The sequence below is a fragment of the Thunnus albacares genome, chromosome 5 (genome assembly GCF_914725855.1).
Source record: "Thunnus albacares chromosome 5, fThuAlb1.1, whole genome shotgun sequence".
Taxonomy (NCBI): domain Eukaryota; kingdom Metazoa; phylum Chordata; class Actinopteri; order Scombriformes; family Scombridae; genus Thunnus; species Thunnus albacares.
This window is the reverse complement of record NC_058110.1, coordinates 21,598,216-21,614,279: the sequence shown is the minus strand read 5'-3', so window position 1 is coordinate 21,614,279 and position 16,064 is coordinate 21,598,216. Positions and strand designations below refer to the sequence as shown.

At 41.8% G+C, this 16,064-nt stretch overlaps 3 protein-coding genes across 5 annotated transcripts in view; 1 reads left to right on the top strand and 2 right to left on the bottom strand.

The window, feature by feature from the left end:
• Positions 1-378: 378 nt before the first annotated feature.
• On the bottom strand, positions 379-7,600 carry LOC122982157 (YTH domain-containing family protein 1-like). Its single transcript, XM_044351233.1, has 6 exons — positions 7,186-7,600; positions 6,347-6,371; positions 4,343-4,422; positions 2,152-3,804; positions 1,911-1,955; positions 379-1,680 (listed from the first exon to the last, which is right to left on the bottom strand). The coding sequence occupies exons 1-6, from the start codon at positions 7,210-7,212 to the stop codon at positions 1,654-1,656; spliced, it is 1,857 nt and encodes a 618-aa protein (XP_044207168.1). The 5' UTR covers positions 7,213-7,600; the 3' UTR covers positions 379-1,653.
• A 145-nt stretch (positions 7,601-7,745) lies between these two features.
• birc7 (baculoviral IAP repeat containing 7) lies at positions 7,746-12,422 on the top strand. Its single transcript, XM_044351234.1, has 7 exons — positions 7,746-9,665; positions 10,175-10,274; positions 10,423-10,504; positions 10,657-10,702; positions 11,420-11,629; positions 11,836-11,901; positions 12,052-12,422. Exons 1-7 carry the CDS (start codon positions 9,125-9,127, stop codon positions 12,249-12,251), a joined length of 1,245 nt encoding a protein of 414 aa, XP_044207169.1. The 5' UTR covers positions 7,746-9,124; the 3' UTR covers positions 12,252-12,422.
• A 77-nt stretch (positions 12,423-12,499) lies between these two features.
• nkain4 (sodium/potassium transporting ATPase interacting 4) overlaps positions 12,500-16,064 on the bottom strand; it is a 55,406-nt gene continuing 51,841 nt past the window's right edge. For all 3 annotated transcript variants that reach the window (XM_044351584.1, XM_044351585.1, XM_044351586.1), the window contains 2 exons: positions 15,746-15,830; positions 12,500-15,031 (listed from right to left, as the gene is read on the bottom strand). In XM_044351584.1, coding sequence (XP_044207519.1) covers positions 15,022-15,031; positions 15,746-15,830 — 95 coding nt within the window. In that variant the 3' untranslated portion in view covers positions 12,500-15,021. The remainder of the gene's footprint in view (positions 15,032-15,745; positions 15,831-16,064) is intronic.

Below are 16,064 nucleotides of genomic sequence, written 5' to 3'. Positions count from 1 at the left end.
TAATCAAATAGAGAGAGAGAGAGAGAGAGAGAGAGAGAGAGAACCCGCTGGTCTCAAAAAATAAATCTGCATCCTGGCTTTGAACGCTCTGAAATGACACGAAAAACAGGGGGACTGTCCTTTAAAACGGACCATTAACTAAACAACATCACCACTCTCACCACAGTCAAGCTGCAGGTTGGAAACAGTTTCAGCAGACTTACTATATATTCCAGCTTGCCATGCATGGGCACACACATCTATTAGTGACTTTTTTTTTTAATATCCAATCTTTTTTCCATTAACATACCTGAAAGTACTTTACTGTATCATAATGGTTTCAGTCTAGAACAAACTATTTTTTTTTTTTGCAACAACAACCAAAAAACACACAGAAACCACATTTCATTCTTATTTTTTTTCTTACTCGATAGTAAATCAGTTACATTAATTTTTAGGTTATACATTTTTAGGCTTTCTCCATGAATATATAGGCTCCTACGTTAAAGCTTAGCATTACGACCAACATGATAGACTTAGCAAAACCAAATTCAAGGAAAGAAAAAAAAAAAAACAGAGGATTAAGACAGAATGATGGTGAATGGACAAATATGTGAACCCTCCCCCCATTTTGGAACAAAAATGCAAAAGCAACAATTCATTCAATGTAGCAGTTTACATCATTACATAATTCTGATTATAAAACAATTTAAAATGGTGGATGCGACAATTCTCTCAGACTGGGCTGCGTACACAAGCAGAATCTCCTGATGACGCATACAAAAACCCCTTCAAGACAAACATCAAAAAGAAAGCAAAGCAGAGGGGTGTGAAGGATGTCAATAGTACAATTTTTGATTTAAATGGTGAGAGTCCTGGTTGTGGAGGACACATCCGTTATTTCTTTCCCAGAGGCCTTTGCAATTCCTCCTTTGAAATGTCTCAAGTCCCGTGTGACTTCACACTATCCCTGATTTCTCCAGCAGTGTCACTGTTTGAGCAGTTCTTTTGAGAAGTCACCAATAATTAGAAAAAAAACATTAAGGCTCCAGAAAACAGGTTTCTGAAATGAAAATTGTCAGTAGTAAGCCAAAAAATAGAGATTTTGTCAATCTGAATGAAAAATAGATAAACCATTGAAGTTTTATTATCGCACAGTTCCAAGTCCGACATTGCCTTTGGGATCCTCCAACTCTGTTGGCACAGTTAAACCTCTATAGCATGGCAATGTTGCCCCCAAATGGACAAATAGGGGCAGGACACATCCGTTCCTGATTGTACTGAAATATAAAGTGGCAGATTTTTTTTTTTCCTCCATGGTGCAGTCAAACCCTGATTCAATTGGAAAGAGGAGGGGGTTGGGGGCAGGAGAGAGAAAACCAGTCTGGTGAGAGAAGAGTACGAGATGGTAAGAACGGGAAGAAAAATATATATTAAAAAAAAAAACTGAACTAAAGTGTGGTGGTGGCTAGGTAATACATGAAATCAGCTTGTTATCCCTGCACAAGAAGTGGGTGGTACATGGGGCAAAAAAAGCACAAGTCTCGACAATGGCAGAGATTCACCAGGATTAAATAGAAAAAAATGAAGGGCTTGGTTGCATTTTCATATTCTTCTGTCTCTTAAATCAAAAGTCCTAGTGTAACTGTTGATCAAGCCAAGGATAAATGTCTTCTATTGTTTATTCCTGTTTTGGCGCTCCTGTTTGGAAAAAGACAAAAGAAAAAACAATATTACACATACAAACATTACATAACAGCAAAGTGAACTGCAGATTTTGATGATCAGATGTCTACATCTATCCATTTAAAGCAGTGATCAAATATCTAATATCTAAAATCTTCACTGTGTGATCAATGGCCATCAGAAAAAACCTTAATACTCCTGGAGTAGTCAATGACACTAACAAGAAGAATATGACAGTTGTTTACCTGATCCAACCGAGAGCGGTTCTGTATCTGAGGAGGTTCAAAAGTCTGTCAAAAGGAGCAAATAAGAGGAAACAGGAAAAAAAAACAAGAATTAATCACAACTCAAGTCAAACAATCAAAAGAAAGTAGCATCTAAAAAAAATGAGCATACACATACACTTTTTTTTTTATTCTGTTCAAAAGGTGCCAAACACACATTTCTGATGTATTCAAGGTAACACAATGAGATGACTGCACCCACCTTGCGCACCTCCTCCTCTTCTTCCTGCCTTTTCTCATAATGGGAAAAGTCATCAAAGATGGAGGTGGTGTGTTTGTAGGTGGCGATGATCTTGAGCACCTGCTTGGCCTTCTCCAGTGGAACCTCCTGGGTGTCACGGGAGTTGGTCACTGGCTTGTTGTCGTTATTCTCCAGGCGGATATGGCGCAGCTGGCTATTAGGCACGTCCTTAACAAACAACCAGTCCACGTCAAACTTGCCCTTCCACTTGTCCTGTGCCCAAACACCAGCGCTGGTGCCATAGTCCACTGGTGAACGCATCTCTGCCACGCCGCAAAAATGACCACTGCCGTTGACACTGAACAGCAGGTACACAGGGCCTTTACCGTTCATGGCCCGGAAGGCTGAGTCCAGCCGCTTGTTGCCATGCTCCGTGCTGCACCAGATGGAGTACTTGATGGAGCGATGGATATCGTCCTCGGAGTAGCTCTTAATGATGAAAACGCGACCATTCTTCAGGTTCCATTCAAAGTCCTTGGGGTTGTAGCTGTGGGAGGCACGCAGCTTCTCTAGCACTGGATGGGACTCTCCACCGGGTCCCTGGCTGGCAGAAGTTTGGAGGCCGCTGTTTCCACCACCAACCACACCCATCACTCCACTACCGTCCTGGCCAGGGCCACCTTGCCCATAGCCTTGGTTACGGTTGCGTGGGGCAACCCAGCGGGTCTGGGGTTGTGGGGGCTGGGTGTGGTTTTGGTAGGGCTGAGGTGGTGGCTGATGCTGATGGTGCTGGTGATGGGGGGGCTGTAAGGCCATAGGCTGCATCTGGGGCTGCACCAAAGACTGTGGAGGGGGAGGCTGCATGGGTCCTTGCTGCATGGGGCCTTGAGGTGGCATGGCATGAGGCAGGCCAAGAGGCTGCTGCTGTTGCTGCAGTGGAGCTGTAGCTACTTTAGTCACTGGGCCCTTATCCCAGGTCCCAATGTTCATGTTGTGTTTGATGGGTGGTGGGGGCAGAGCTCCACCTGGATTGGGCATCCCTGGCTTCACCTTAGCTTTCAGCTGCTGCGGCTTGGCAGGTTTGCTTGCTATAGCAGCCCAGGAGGTGGGTTTGGGTGGGGGCATTCCAATAGGTGTGGCTCCATTCCCTGTGGCTGCCACCGTAGGTCCACCAATCACAGATCCCACAGCCTTGACTCCTGAACCCTGGCCAGTGACATCTCCTCCGAGCTTCAAACCAACCATGCCCTGCTCCAGGCTGTTCATACCAGGGGCTTTGTTGAGGGTGTCACTGTGAAAGCCAGTCTGACCATCAGGCACCAGGGTGCCCCCCAGGGAGCTGGGAGGATAGCTGTAGCTGCCACCATACGCTGAACTTTGAGTCTGCTGGCCCTGGGAGCCACTTGTGCCCCAAGCAGAGAAGGCAGGGTTTTCTGGGAAAAAATTAAACCTGTGCGGGTAAATGCTGCTTCCCAAGCCCCCCGGCTGGCCAAACACTGTGTCCGGCATGAAGTGATGGTCTCCATTACTCAACGGTCCGTAAGGGGTGAGGTATGGAATAGGGGGGTCCCCGCCTGTCGACCAGGGAGCCTCACTGAGTGGGTACGGAAATCCGATGGAGGGGGCGTAGTAGCTGGACAGGTAGGGGTCGGTGATGGACTGGTAGCTGTTGTTCTAGATGAATAAAAGTCAGCAGAGCCACAACATTAGCAAGTGACTTACAGTTTGATTCAAAACTAGTCTATAAACTAAATAAAATTCTGCTAGCACTACTTTATACACAATAGTACTTTTAAAAATAGTTTTCTAAATCTACTTTGTATCCATCTTAGGGCTGGGCAATAATTTAGCTTAATCTTAACTTAATATCATCAGAATAAGATTCATATCATGTTTTAATTCTACAAATCTCTGTTGTACAGATTAATGATTAAGAGAAAGTTCAAATTCAAATTTTTTGTATATACATATCAGTTATGTTCCATGTAATGTTATGTTCACAGTGGAACACAGTTCATGCTGAAATCAGTTTATTTATAGGTGATGCGTCACATTTATCATATTGAGACATACATCGATCAGAAAATATCCTCAATAATACCTGTAATATGATTTGGATTCTAACCATATCATCTAGTCTTAATCCATCTTTATTATATTAACATTTGTTCATTATTTGCAAGTTTCTTAAAATAGAGATACTGAGTGTTACCTGAGTTGATTGACTAGTGAGGTATGGCTCAAAGTCATTGTCATGGACAGTCTCCTTCTGATGCAGTGAACCATTTTGCACTGCAACAAAAAATTACATTAATGTACATTTAAATATACAGGTATGGATGATAGAGTTGTTGTTGTTGTTTATATGCTATAAATAAATGAATAGATAAAAGGGACAGAGAGCAACAACCTGCTTTAGCCATTGTGCGCTGTACTAAGTTTCCAGTACAGCGCACAACAGATTTCAAGCTAAATCTGAGATGACACACTGTCACTAAATTATGTTATCCACATTAATCCATGCAGACATTAGTACATTTCCATTAATGTGTGGCTTCACTGTCATATTAGTAGTATATAAAGAGATACTGATCTATGAAAAGATAAACAACTCACATTTTTTGTACTCAAATCTGTCTGTCCATTTTGTATGTGCATGCATTCTTCCAAAAAATCCCAAAAATAAATAAGATTGAAATAAATGAACTGAAAGACTCATGTCAGACTGCCCCGTGGCCCTTGAGATGAGCCCACCCTTCAGGTGAATGAGCCTGCGACCTGCTGAAAACCAGGCCTGCAGGCAAAGAAAGACTCAAGACCTGCCTGTTTCTCCAACAACTCCAGTGAATCAAAGATGACTTGAACATCATAAAAAAAAATACAATTACGAGGCCATAATAACACCCTCAACACTAATGTTAGCAAGGGACTTATGACAATAAATAACCACTAAATCATCCTGAACAAGAAGAGTGAGACTGGAAAATATATATATGTAATATATACTGAACTGCTAATTTATGTTTTATGCATCAAAACGTACATAGAAGCTTCTCAAACCACTCAAACCTATCTTCTATGTATGTTCCAAACAGTCAGTATTTTTCTGCAATAGTATTATAATCACTGCTTCTGTTTCAAATGACTTGTGCATATTAGAGTGCTCACTGGCCATGTTTCCGTTGGTCAGGAAAACTCCCCTTTCCTAGTTCACAAACCACTTTGACTAGGAGGTGGACTCTCTAATGTGGGCCAACCAAAATCCACGCCTGCTCCTGGACTCAACAGGGTAAGGATTGAGAGAGGTACCCGTGTATTTATCCAAATCTTGGAATATTATTGGAACATTCAAGTCAGCTACTTCAGAATTTTCACCACAGCTCTTTTGAGTCTCTGATGCTTGATTGTTTTGCCTCGGTTGTAAGTCGCTCTGGATAAAAGCGTAATGTAAATGTAACATCCTGAGAATGCAGACTGAAGTGTGGTTTGAAAACTTTCTGTTATCCCCAGTGAATCCAACCTGGCCACAACCTCCATTTTCTCTGAAATAACAATTACAGACATTTTGCAGACACCTTTCTAGGCTACAGGGGTTGAGTGTGTCATACTTAAAATACAGAATTGGCTGGAATATCAGTATCCAAACCTCAAGAACCAAATATTTTACTTCTAAATGACTACAGACTGCACCAGCATTGCGCAGGGAAAACTCGCTATGAGCACCATGGACATTTTCTTATCATGGATACTATCAGTAAATAAAGCAATAAAATATCTTCGCTCACAAGCCACAGTGTTAAAATGGTTATTCAATTTTACAGACAGCGGTGGCTAGAAGTTTCTGAAATTCACCTGCCCTTTTACTGACACGGTGGATGTTGTAATCCAACATATACACTGTTATTAAACCCCTGACCCTGATACTGTTTGTGTCATAATCAATTTCTGTAGAACGTCAATCACAATACAGTCAACCAAATAATCAGAGGAAAGATATTTCCCTCTACATGTTAAAGTGACTTCTTTTAATTTGTACATTTGTACCCAGCATACAATAATTGTTTTCCCCAAATGCTGTGTAGCCTGACAGTTGTGTAAATCAGAGCGAGATTAACAGTCCATGAAAAGCTGGTGTATGCAAGGCTGATTTAGTGGGAGAGAGAAGGCCCAGACTTAAATATCCAAACTGTCTTGACTCTGTGATGCCACAGCTCACCTTTAGATGCTTGTCCCTTTGATCTCTGCATCCACGTTGGATCATGAAAAGAGAAAAAGGAGACGTGGTTATTTCCAGTTGGTTTGAGATTTCAAACACACACAGGTTGAGACCGTGTAAAGTCCCTTAATGTTACTTATTTGTTGTCCAGAGGCTGGACATAAGACTACTTCCTGAAGAGAGGCAATGCCAAACATCTACCTAACGTTATTCTCTGGTGAAAGCTGTCAAGATACTTACAGCTGTCTACAGGAGGTTACTGCCATTTATTTGGTGAATAAACACAATGTAGTGTGCGACTTGAGTTAGTTAAATAACCAGCTAACGCTTGCGTTAATTCACGCACAACTTCGCTAGCTTAATGTAGCCCCCCTTCAAAATGGCTTTCTAAACGCCAATTAATGCATCTTATAACTTTAGTTTGCCTTAACAGGCTGCGAGCATTTGGGTCAGTTTAAACACATGCAGGTATATGTGACACTTTCCGTTAAAAAGTTATGATTTACATAGTAAGTTAGCCTCTTGTGTGATTTTTTTTTTCACGTTAGCTTTAGGTTTCACGTCTTCAGCTGTTTTTTCCTGCTACGTCGGTGGCACAATCATATAGTTTCACTTTGACAACTGTTTACACGTTAATGTACGAGTGTCATCCGTCTTAAACGCACATTAAAACATTTCACCGTTTCACGGAATGTGGCTAACTCGCTAGCTACATGCACCGGCCACCACCGTTCAGTGGCAAGCTAGCACTTCCGAGGAATAGCCATAGCCCAGTTAACTCGTTAGCAGACGGCTAGCGTGCAAGCTCTCTACAGGCGGTGGTGTTTCGTCCTTCCTACCTGAGGGTCAATGCTTGTGGCAGACATAATTCATTAAGCAAGTCCCTGGATTCTCACGGAGCCTGAGCTTTGTGTGACTGGATTTCAAGCCCCGTGATTTGAAAGCAAGTTCACAGCTCAGTTACAGTTAGCTATTCAGGCTAGTAGTTGTAGCTCAGGCTCAGCTGTGTGTTTTCCGCTGTGCTCGGATCCCAACTTCCAACAGTTCAAGTCTGTCGCCACGGATAGTCTGTCCGAAAGCAGTCACGTCCTGCACCTCGGGGGGTTTCAAGTTAAGCTTATGTGTCGCCGAATGGATCTCGAGTATTTCTATCCTTGGTCGCCTTTTACTTTGTCTTTTTTTTTATTCCAGAGAGAGAGCACCTCCTCAGTTACGTTAAAGCCCTGTACACTTCCCCAATGGCTGCTGCTCCATCCGGGCTTTGAGCCGCCGATGCAGTTCACGTCGCTCCCCGCGGGGGGGCAAAAGTTAGAAGCGTCCCTCAATTTAATGAAGTGCACAGATAATGCATGAGATAGAGTGACATAACACCCAACTCATAAACATTAATACTTCTTTTCTTTTTTCTCTTTTTTTAAGTTTGTCTCTTACTGATTTTGCTGCTATTTTCTGCAATCTCTGTGGGTGTAAACAACGCCAGCGGGGTATCAGCAGACTGTGTGTGGTTTTCTGCAGGGCGCCTCAGATCTGATACAGTTTAGTTCAGCAGTGCTCATGTGAGACCGAGCCTACTGGAATGTAAAAAATGGCATTAGGTACAAAAAGACCACAGTAAACTTTGCCATGTCATATATACCAGTCATATATATATCTAAGACATCAGTCAAATCCTTCAAGTGACTACACTCCACCTTTCTTCCAGCTCTTTTTGGCATGGGACCCCACTGAGATGAAGTCTTCAAATGTCAAATTCAAACTTGTAAAACAAAACACTGGAGCTATTTCTCATGAACTGGTTAGCCTCTGGCCTGCAGTAAATGAAATTACAATAATTATTCTCTTTCACCAGCAGGAGGCAGCAATGATGCATCCACAACCCCACGAAACTCTGTCAAAGGTCAAATTTATAACTTATTGTATGGTCTTGTCTATGGCGCCGGGTGTTTATTACATGTAACACAGACACTGTAAGAGCAGGTCATGTCCCATTTTGTGTAGATTATGTTTGGCCTTGTCAAGTTCTGTCAGCAACCTTACTACCTTCTTGACTGCCTATTTCAAATGTTAACATCCTAAAATTGTAAAATAAATAAATAAATGTTATGTTACAGTGTAAAAGACCACACAGCATATTATAGTATTTGTATCTTTAACTCTTCAGTCAACTCTTTCATCTTCACAATTAATCTCAGAAACTCAGGTGTAGAAGACTTACATCATCTAGGCCCTTGAAGACAGAAAACACCAACAGGGGAAAGGTTGGTGTTTTCACCAGTAGGATTAATAGGAAAAAGAGTCACTTTTGTGCTTGTTATATTTCAAAAGGTCAAGTTTTCTTTCCTACAAGAGATTAAGTCTACTGGCATTTGTTGAAATCCATTTGTCCCTAATGGAAAAGCACCACAGTACTCCCTGTATTGCTGTGAGCAGTTTATCAGTTAAGATGGTTTAAAGCTTAAGCTTAAAGTGACCTTCAGCTTAATGTTATTTTTTAACAACTCTGTTATATCCATTTGATAGTCATATTAGTTGTTAGGATATAGTACGCTTCTGAAATGATTCACATTGTTAGCCTTTTTCCTAAGAGGCGGAGCAACATGGCATGTTCAGGCTGTCATTCATTCAAGGATCAATGAGCATACATTCTGGCATTTGGTGGCTTTTCTGGAAAGCAGTCTCCTGTAGGCCGCTGTGCAGGCCCCCGCAGCTGATCATATTATTTCAGCTGGTTTGCTGCACTCACCTTCAGTGCGCGCTCCACTATGGACCGTAAAAGGGATGACTGGCACAGGACAAAAAGAGAAAGGAAAACCCACATGCCACAGAATGACGGATGACAGGAGTACTATGCTGCACATCCTTGAGGAGCCTCAGATGCGAAGGGAGGGGGAGAGACTTCGAACTTTTCAGAGCTGGCCGGCAGATGCACCTGTCACATCTGGAGACCTGGCCAAAGCGGGCTTCTTCTTTCTAGGCCCCGGGGATAAAGTCCAATGTTTCTGCTGTGGTGGGATTTTAAGATGCTGGGTACACGGGGACAGCCCGGCTGCCGAGCACAGGAGACATTTCCCCACTTGTAGTTTCATACTGGGTCAAGCTGTGGGAAATATTCCACTCCAGTTTGGATCCTCTGACTCTGTGGACGGCCAGCTGTTGAGTCAACTCCAGAGGATGACTATGGATGACCAGGGGACAGCTGGACAGGCAGTCTACCCTGAGATGGAGGCGGAGGATTCCCGGCTCACCACCTTCCACAACTGGCCCACAGAGGCCTCGGTCCAGCCAGACGTTCTCGCCAGAGCAGGATTTTTCTACACAGGTGCTCATTGTCTCACTATAAAGCCTAATGCCCTAATCATCTGCTTTCTTTAATATTTCGTGAGCAGCATTTGAGTATTATCAGTGAAACATTCAGCACTGACCCAGTCACTGCTAGAGTGACCTCTCTTTGTGAGAGAGTTCAGAGTACAATTGTCCTGCTGAGTCATGATGTTGTGGACAGAACAACCTGGACAAAGCTGGGGCTGCTAAAGAAGTAGAGCTCCACAGCTTCATGCAATACACAGGGTGTGGAAACAATATCATGAAAACCCATAATGTAGTCAAATAATAGTACTTTGTGAAGATAATAACGTTAGTTTTATTGAGACTGTGTCAGAGAGAGTCATTTCACAGGTTGTAGTTAACACATGACATTGATTGCTTGTAAAATGACAATATACATAGCCTGATTTTGTTAGTTCATTTAGGACAAAATGGGAGCGTTAAGAGATTTTCTGAGTCTCCGCCATTAGATTCTTCTCACAGTAGTCTCGTACATCCTGTCAGGTCACGGCGACAACGTCAAATGCTACTACTGTGATGGAGGGCTGAGGAACTGGGAGCCGGGAGACGACCCCTGGCAGGAACATGCCAAGTGGTTTCCACGGTAACAACAGGGCTCGTCACAGGCAGATATAAAGACATCAGTTGAATACATCATTTGCCTACTTTTGCATCAACAAATTGTCTTTGTTTTTTTGTTCTGCATTCATGCTTTTGCAGATTATAAAACAGCATCTTTGTATTTTTCTCAGATGTGAGTTTTTAATCCAGTCAAGGGGGCAGGAGTATATCAGCAATATACAAGATGCTCATTTCCATCTGGGTGATACTATGGTGAGGACATTTATCCCTCTTATCCGCTCAATATAAAACCTGTTTGGCAGACGTTATCATCACACATTAATAAATGACAGTTGTTGTCATTGCTGTATTGAAATCATTCATGGCTTTCATTATGTAAATTCAGAATATGTTTACTTTCCTAGGGTGGCTCACCGACATCCACAGGCAGAGATATTGGCTCCAGAAATGGTAAGTCAAATAACATTGAAACAAGGTGAGGAAAGATGGGTAATAAGCTTGTACCTTTCTGCTTTGATGCCAGTAATCATCTTTGTGTATCCTGCGGTGCAAAGCATCAAAGTGTCAACACCCACTCTTGTGTGTTCACACACCAGGGGAAAGGTAAAGCAAACATTGCAAGTTTGCACTGCAGAATGTGCCGAGTGCAGAAAATAAAGGCTGCAACCAGTTGATTTAATTATTTGTAGATTAAACTGGGTGCACCAGTTTGGCTGAAACATGCATTTTAAGGATAGAAGCGTACCTTACACCAACACTACTTAAAATCTAAATTCTCTTTACCCATTTCCTGAAAATGAAATAACTGCATGTAAAAGTACCTGAGCTAATGTCTGGGTGGATTTCAGTGATTAGGGGGCGCTATGGATACCATTTGACTGTGCAGGGCAGTCATGAGAGGGCAATTATTCCATACAATGATGAAATCACAATTATAATCCATTTCAGCAGATATACAGAAGAGGTCTGTGCTTTGAAATGTTAATATATTTGGCAGACAAAGGTAAGCTGCTGTTTATTTTCCCACTTATGGAATAGATTGTTTACAGCGTGTGCTGCAAAACTGAACCTAACATCCAGTGGTAAGATGTTTTGCCTTATCTGTGTCTGGTCCCTAGACTGCTTCTCTTGTTTTCCTCACTCTTCCCTTCCTTGCATTTCTCCCAGATATGGTTGGAGGTCTGGGAGCTTCGTCTGCCATGCTCTCCCCTGTGGTGCAGACTGTGCTCCAGATGGGCTTTGAAGCCAGCCTGGTAGAGAGTCTGGTTCAGACCAAGTACCTTTTGACAGGCCAGCACTACACTTCTGTGTCTGACCTAGTAACTGACGTACTGCAGGCGGAGGAGGAGGACAGACAGAGGGGGTCACAGAGCAGAGGTAACAGCCAAGCATTAATGTGCATTTCCATAATAAACACTTCAAATTCAATTTTCTGAAAGACCCAATTAGTAATTTTTGACTATGTATATTCATATATGTAAACCTGTAATGCAATGCAAAATGAGTAATAACCCAAATATCAATGTTACAATGGATTTCTGAGTTCATAATGTGGGTTTTCTTATCATGTTTGTGTCCCTCAGAGCCAGAGATGAGGCAAGGCTCCAGTGCAGGAGGTGTGAGGACACAAACACCCATCAGAGAGAGAGGTCAGGGGTCAACATGTAGAGCATTTGCAAGAGAAACAGTTCTTGCGCATAATAAATTACAGCATTGACCTGCTGACATATGATTTCTCTTTACAACAGTTGTGCATGTTTGATTATCTGTTTTTTTTAAGTATGTGGTTTCTCCAACAGTGAAAGACCCCACTCCAGAAGAGCTCCTGAGGCAGCTGCAGGAGGAGAGGACCTGTAAAGTGTGCATGGACAAGCTGGTGTCCATCGTTTTCATCCCCTGTGGTCATCTGGTGGTGTGTGGTGACTGTGCCGCCAGCCTGCGTCACTGCCCCATCTGCAGAGCTGTCATCAGAGGCAGCGTTCGTGCCTTCATGTCCTAAGGCTGTAGTGAGAAGCCACCCCTATACAGGTGTTGCATGAGTGGCCTTCAGTTTTCCTCTGTACTCATTTTCCCTTTCACTGATGAAAATCAAGATTATTTTAGCTATTGCAGGTTGCTTGTGTTGTCAGAGTTTACCGGTAATTTTCTATAATAAAAATTTTAAGCTGTTAAATGTGTGTATGTATGGTTATTGTTAATGTGAACTTGCAGCAACAGTTTTAACACACATGATGCCACACAAGATCATTAAAAGAGCACATTCTTTTATTAATAAAACACCTATTTACATGACCACAAAGCACAGTTCTGGATAAATTGGATTACACAATCAGATCACATGGGGTTTAGGGCAACACTGGACACAAAATAGAAGAGAGAAATACAAAAAAAGAGAGCTTTTCCACTTTCTATACAAAGAAAAAGAATTATCTACAAAGAGGTGGAATCTTTTTCAGTGGAGACTAGCACATACACAACCATAACAGGTTTAAACTAATTCCAGTCACCGGCGTTTAGGAAGAGGCTGTATTGCACTGAGAGGAAGACTAGTTTTTACATCATGATTTTAGTAGCTTTTGCTACTAATACTGATTATGTTACAATATGAGGTGCTTTGTGTTTTTACTACACACACACACCAGTTCACCTACCAGGAGTGCGTAAACTTTAAATAATAGAGACAATAATGACATAAATTATTGCATCTTGCCAACAGAGTAGTGACCAATCAGATCAAAATAGTTCACTTACATCATACTGAAATTAGTGGTCACGTGTCCAAGATGATTTTCACAATCATTGCATCATCATCATCATTGCAGTTTGTGGACTGTCTATCTGTCAGTGAAGAACATCTAATATCACAGAGAAATCTGACACCCAGCAGGATATTTTTGGGTGTCGACAACAGACAAAAACGACTGCGAACAGAATGAACAAAAAGCAACTTCTTTGTTCACAACTCTTTTGATCACAAAAAAAGAAAGAGAAGCTAAGCAGACAGTTGCAAACTCAGCACCAAAACATGTTCCAGATTCAGATTTAGTGGGTGACAACATATCTTAAAACTAAATGATAAAGAGACGGACCAGGTGTAACTTTGAAAACATGCAGTAAGTAACAACCAGGGCAAAGCGCTGATTCCTCTAACATAATTACTTAGTAAAAACATACTATTTTGAGATTTAATGTTATCTGCAAACGGAAAAAAAAAATAGTTTAAGACAAAACATGGAGACTTATGGAAGAGCAGTGCCGCACCTTGTACATGAACACTTTGAACACCAGAGGGCTGTAGTGATTCACAAAAACAGCGAACTGGGGATCTGACTCAGGTTGACTTAAGTTCTGATTTTTCGAACATGAGCAAAGAAAAGTGCTACCAATCAGTTTAGAGAGATGTGACCCACGTGTGTGCATTTTTGTCTAAATGTTACTGGGTCAAAATAAAAAAAGATGTAAGCAGGAAACGACTTACAGTTACAGTTTAACCAGCTCATATGCAGCCGGTTGAAGAGTTTTGTCATTATTTTTATATGTTACACACATAATTACAATACAAACCCTGTAAAAACATGCTATAAAACAATCACAACTGAGACTATCACCATTGAGAATCCTAACTGTTGAACTGATCTGCTCAGGTATCACCATGCTACTTTTACACTGAAGACCATACCCATACAATTCAACACTGCTGTTTGCAATATGACTAGCAAAACAATTCCTATTGTTTCTTGAAGTTAAAAATAAGCTGTGTAACCTTTTCTTGAGTGTGTGTAATGATCATCCCTGTCAGCAGCAAGCTCTGCCAGCAGTTTAGAGGATAAGAACTGAAGTGAAAACAAAGCTTTCAGCACACCGTCTAACACAAACACCTGACACTTCAGAAACAATGACTTGGCTGTTGGTGAAAATAGTCACAATAATAAGACTCCGGCAATAAAAATTTAAGACTCACATGCCATTCCTTGTTTCTGAACACCTCTCATACGCTCTTCCTGCATTTCTGATAGTTCACATTTCACACTCTAAATTGTGAATTCTTCTTCCCCTTGTTTCATTATTTACATTTTCTATTTTTGACAGATGCCCCTGTAGGTTTGGTTCTTTTGTTCCCTCCCCTCCCCTCCACCTCTCCACTCCCTCCCTCCCTGCCTCTTCCTGCCTTGCTTGTGTATTTATGCACACAGATCCTGGCCTAAAGTAAACAGGCTGCGCACAATAGCTCATTCCACAGACTCCACTGTAATTCAGCCCTCCGGCCAAGATCTGAGCCAAACCAGCAATAACATGCTAAATCACTGCGTCCTCTAAGACACAGTACCACAAACTGGGAATGCTGGGCAGCTCCTGATTACATACACAATGTATTTATATGCCGTATATGTTCTATACAGTCATGTTCTTGGGCAGTAGTAAACCTTTATGGGCAGGTCACAGCATTGAGGCCTCAACAGAGAACTCAAGACAAAGAAAATGATTGATATTTCCCTAAATACACAATATGCGGCTTTGTTACACTGTAATCCCCCCCCTGTTCCCTGAACCCGTCATCCCTCCCCGGAAAACAATGAACCCTAACTGAGAAGTGTTGGCTTTTCTGGGCAGTGCACCAGTAAATGACATGTTTAAAGTACTGAAAAGATGAAATCAAGAGGGGGAGGAATGTCTGGCGTGCCCCAGTGCACTGGGACACTTGTGTCAAAACAGCCATTTTGTCTCCGTGGGAATTTGCTGTGTCACCTCCCTCCTGGACGCTCTTCTATTTACGTAGACCTGGAGGGAACAGAAACATGGAAAGGAAGAGCAGAGTCCTTAATGGTTGTTAGGCAATGCACAGACACGCACACATACGCACTTTCCTAGATGAATTGATCCAGGATACAACTCCCGGTAGGTTCGGGAAACGAAAACTTCCTCCCATTACAGACGGAGCTGATTAAACTGTCAAAAAGCTAATAAAATATTCATGTCATGTTGGCAGAGAATTATTACACGACATACCAGGCTTATTGTTATTAAGTTCCCCACGCAGAGTAATTGATTAATCCAATTTTAGGCAGAATTTTGTATGTTCTCCTTCATGTGATTCTATCAGTAACTGCTTGCGGGCATGAGGACATACACACGCTCCACACACACATACACACAAAAGATACCATGAGAGGCCTTCATGTTCCCTAAAGCCCTCTGACAGGATGTAGCACGTTTCAGAGAGTAGTTTACTCCACAGACTCAAAAATCTAGATACAGAGCAAGCAACCGCCTGCTACTAGCAAGTGTTGTGTTATAACTTCCTGGATCCTGATTAATGAATAGATTGAGGGAAAATGGGAAATGTGACCTTGAAGAGGAATAAATGAAAGTATTTGCAGGCAACAAAAATGTACTCGACCGCAAAAGGTAACGGATAATGTGGATTACGCACATGCTCTTACAGCCACATTTAAAAACAGACATATGGTTGGATGACAGCACATTCATACTTACAGGTACATGGGCTTTAAGAGGAGATGAGATGGTTTCTCATTGACATGGTAGAGTGGGAATGGGTCAAATCCACCAATAAAATCAACTGAAAACAAAGGATTAAACACATAAATTATGGAGTAAATCAAAAGACAGACAATAACAGAATAAATAAAAGGACATTAAAACAAAGATAAAAGTAGAAACTTAATGAGAAATGAAATGGAAACAAAAAATACAACAGGAACAGATGTAATGCAAAAATGTTGAAAGGTAGGCAGCTTGCCAAGAACAGTACATGCTTTAAATTTTTTTTTTTTTTTTTTGTAGTTTTAACTTT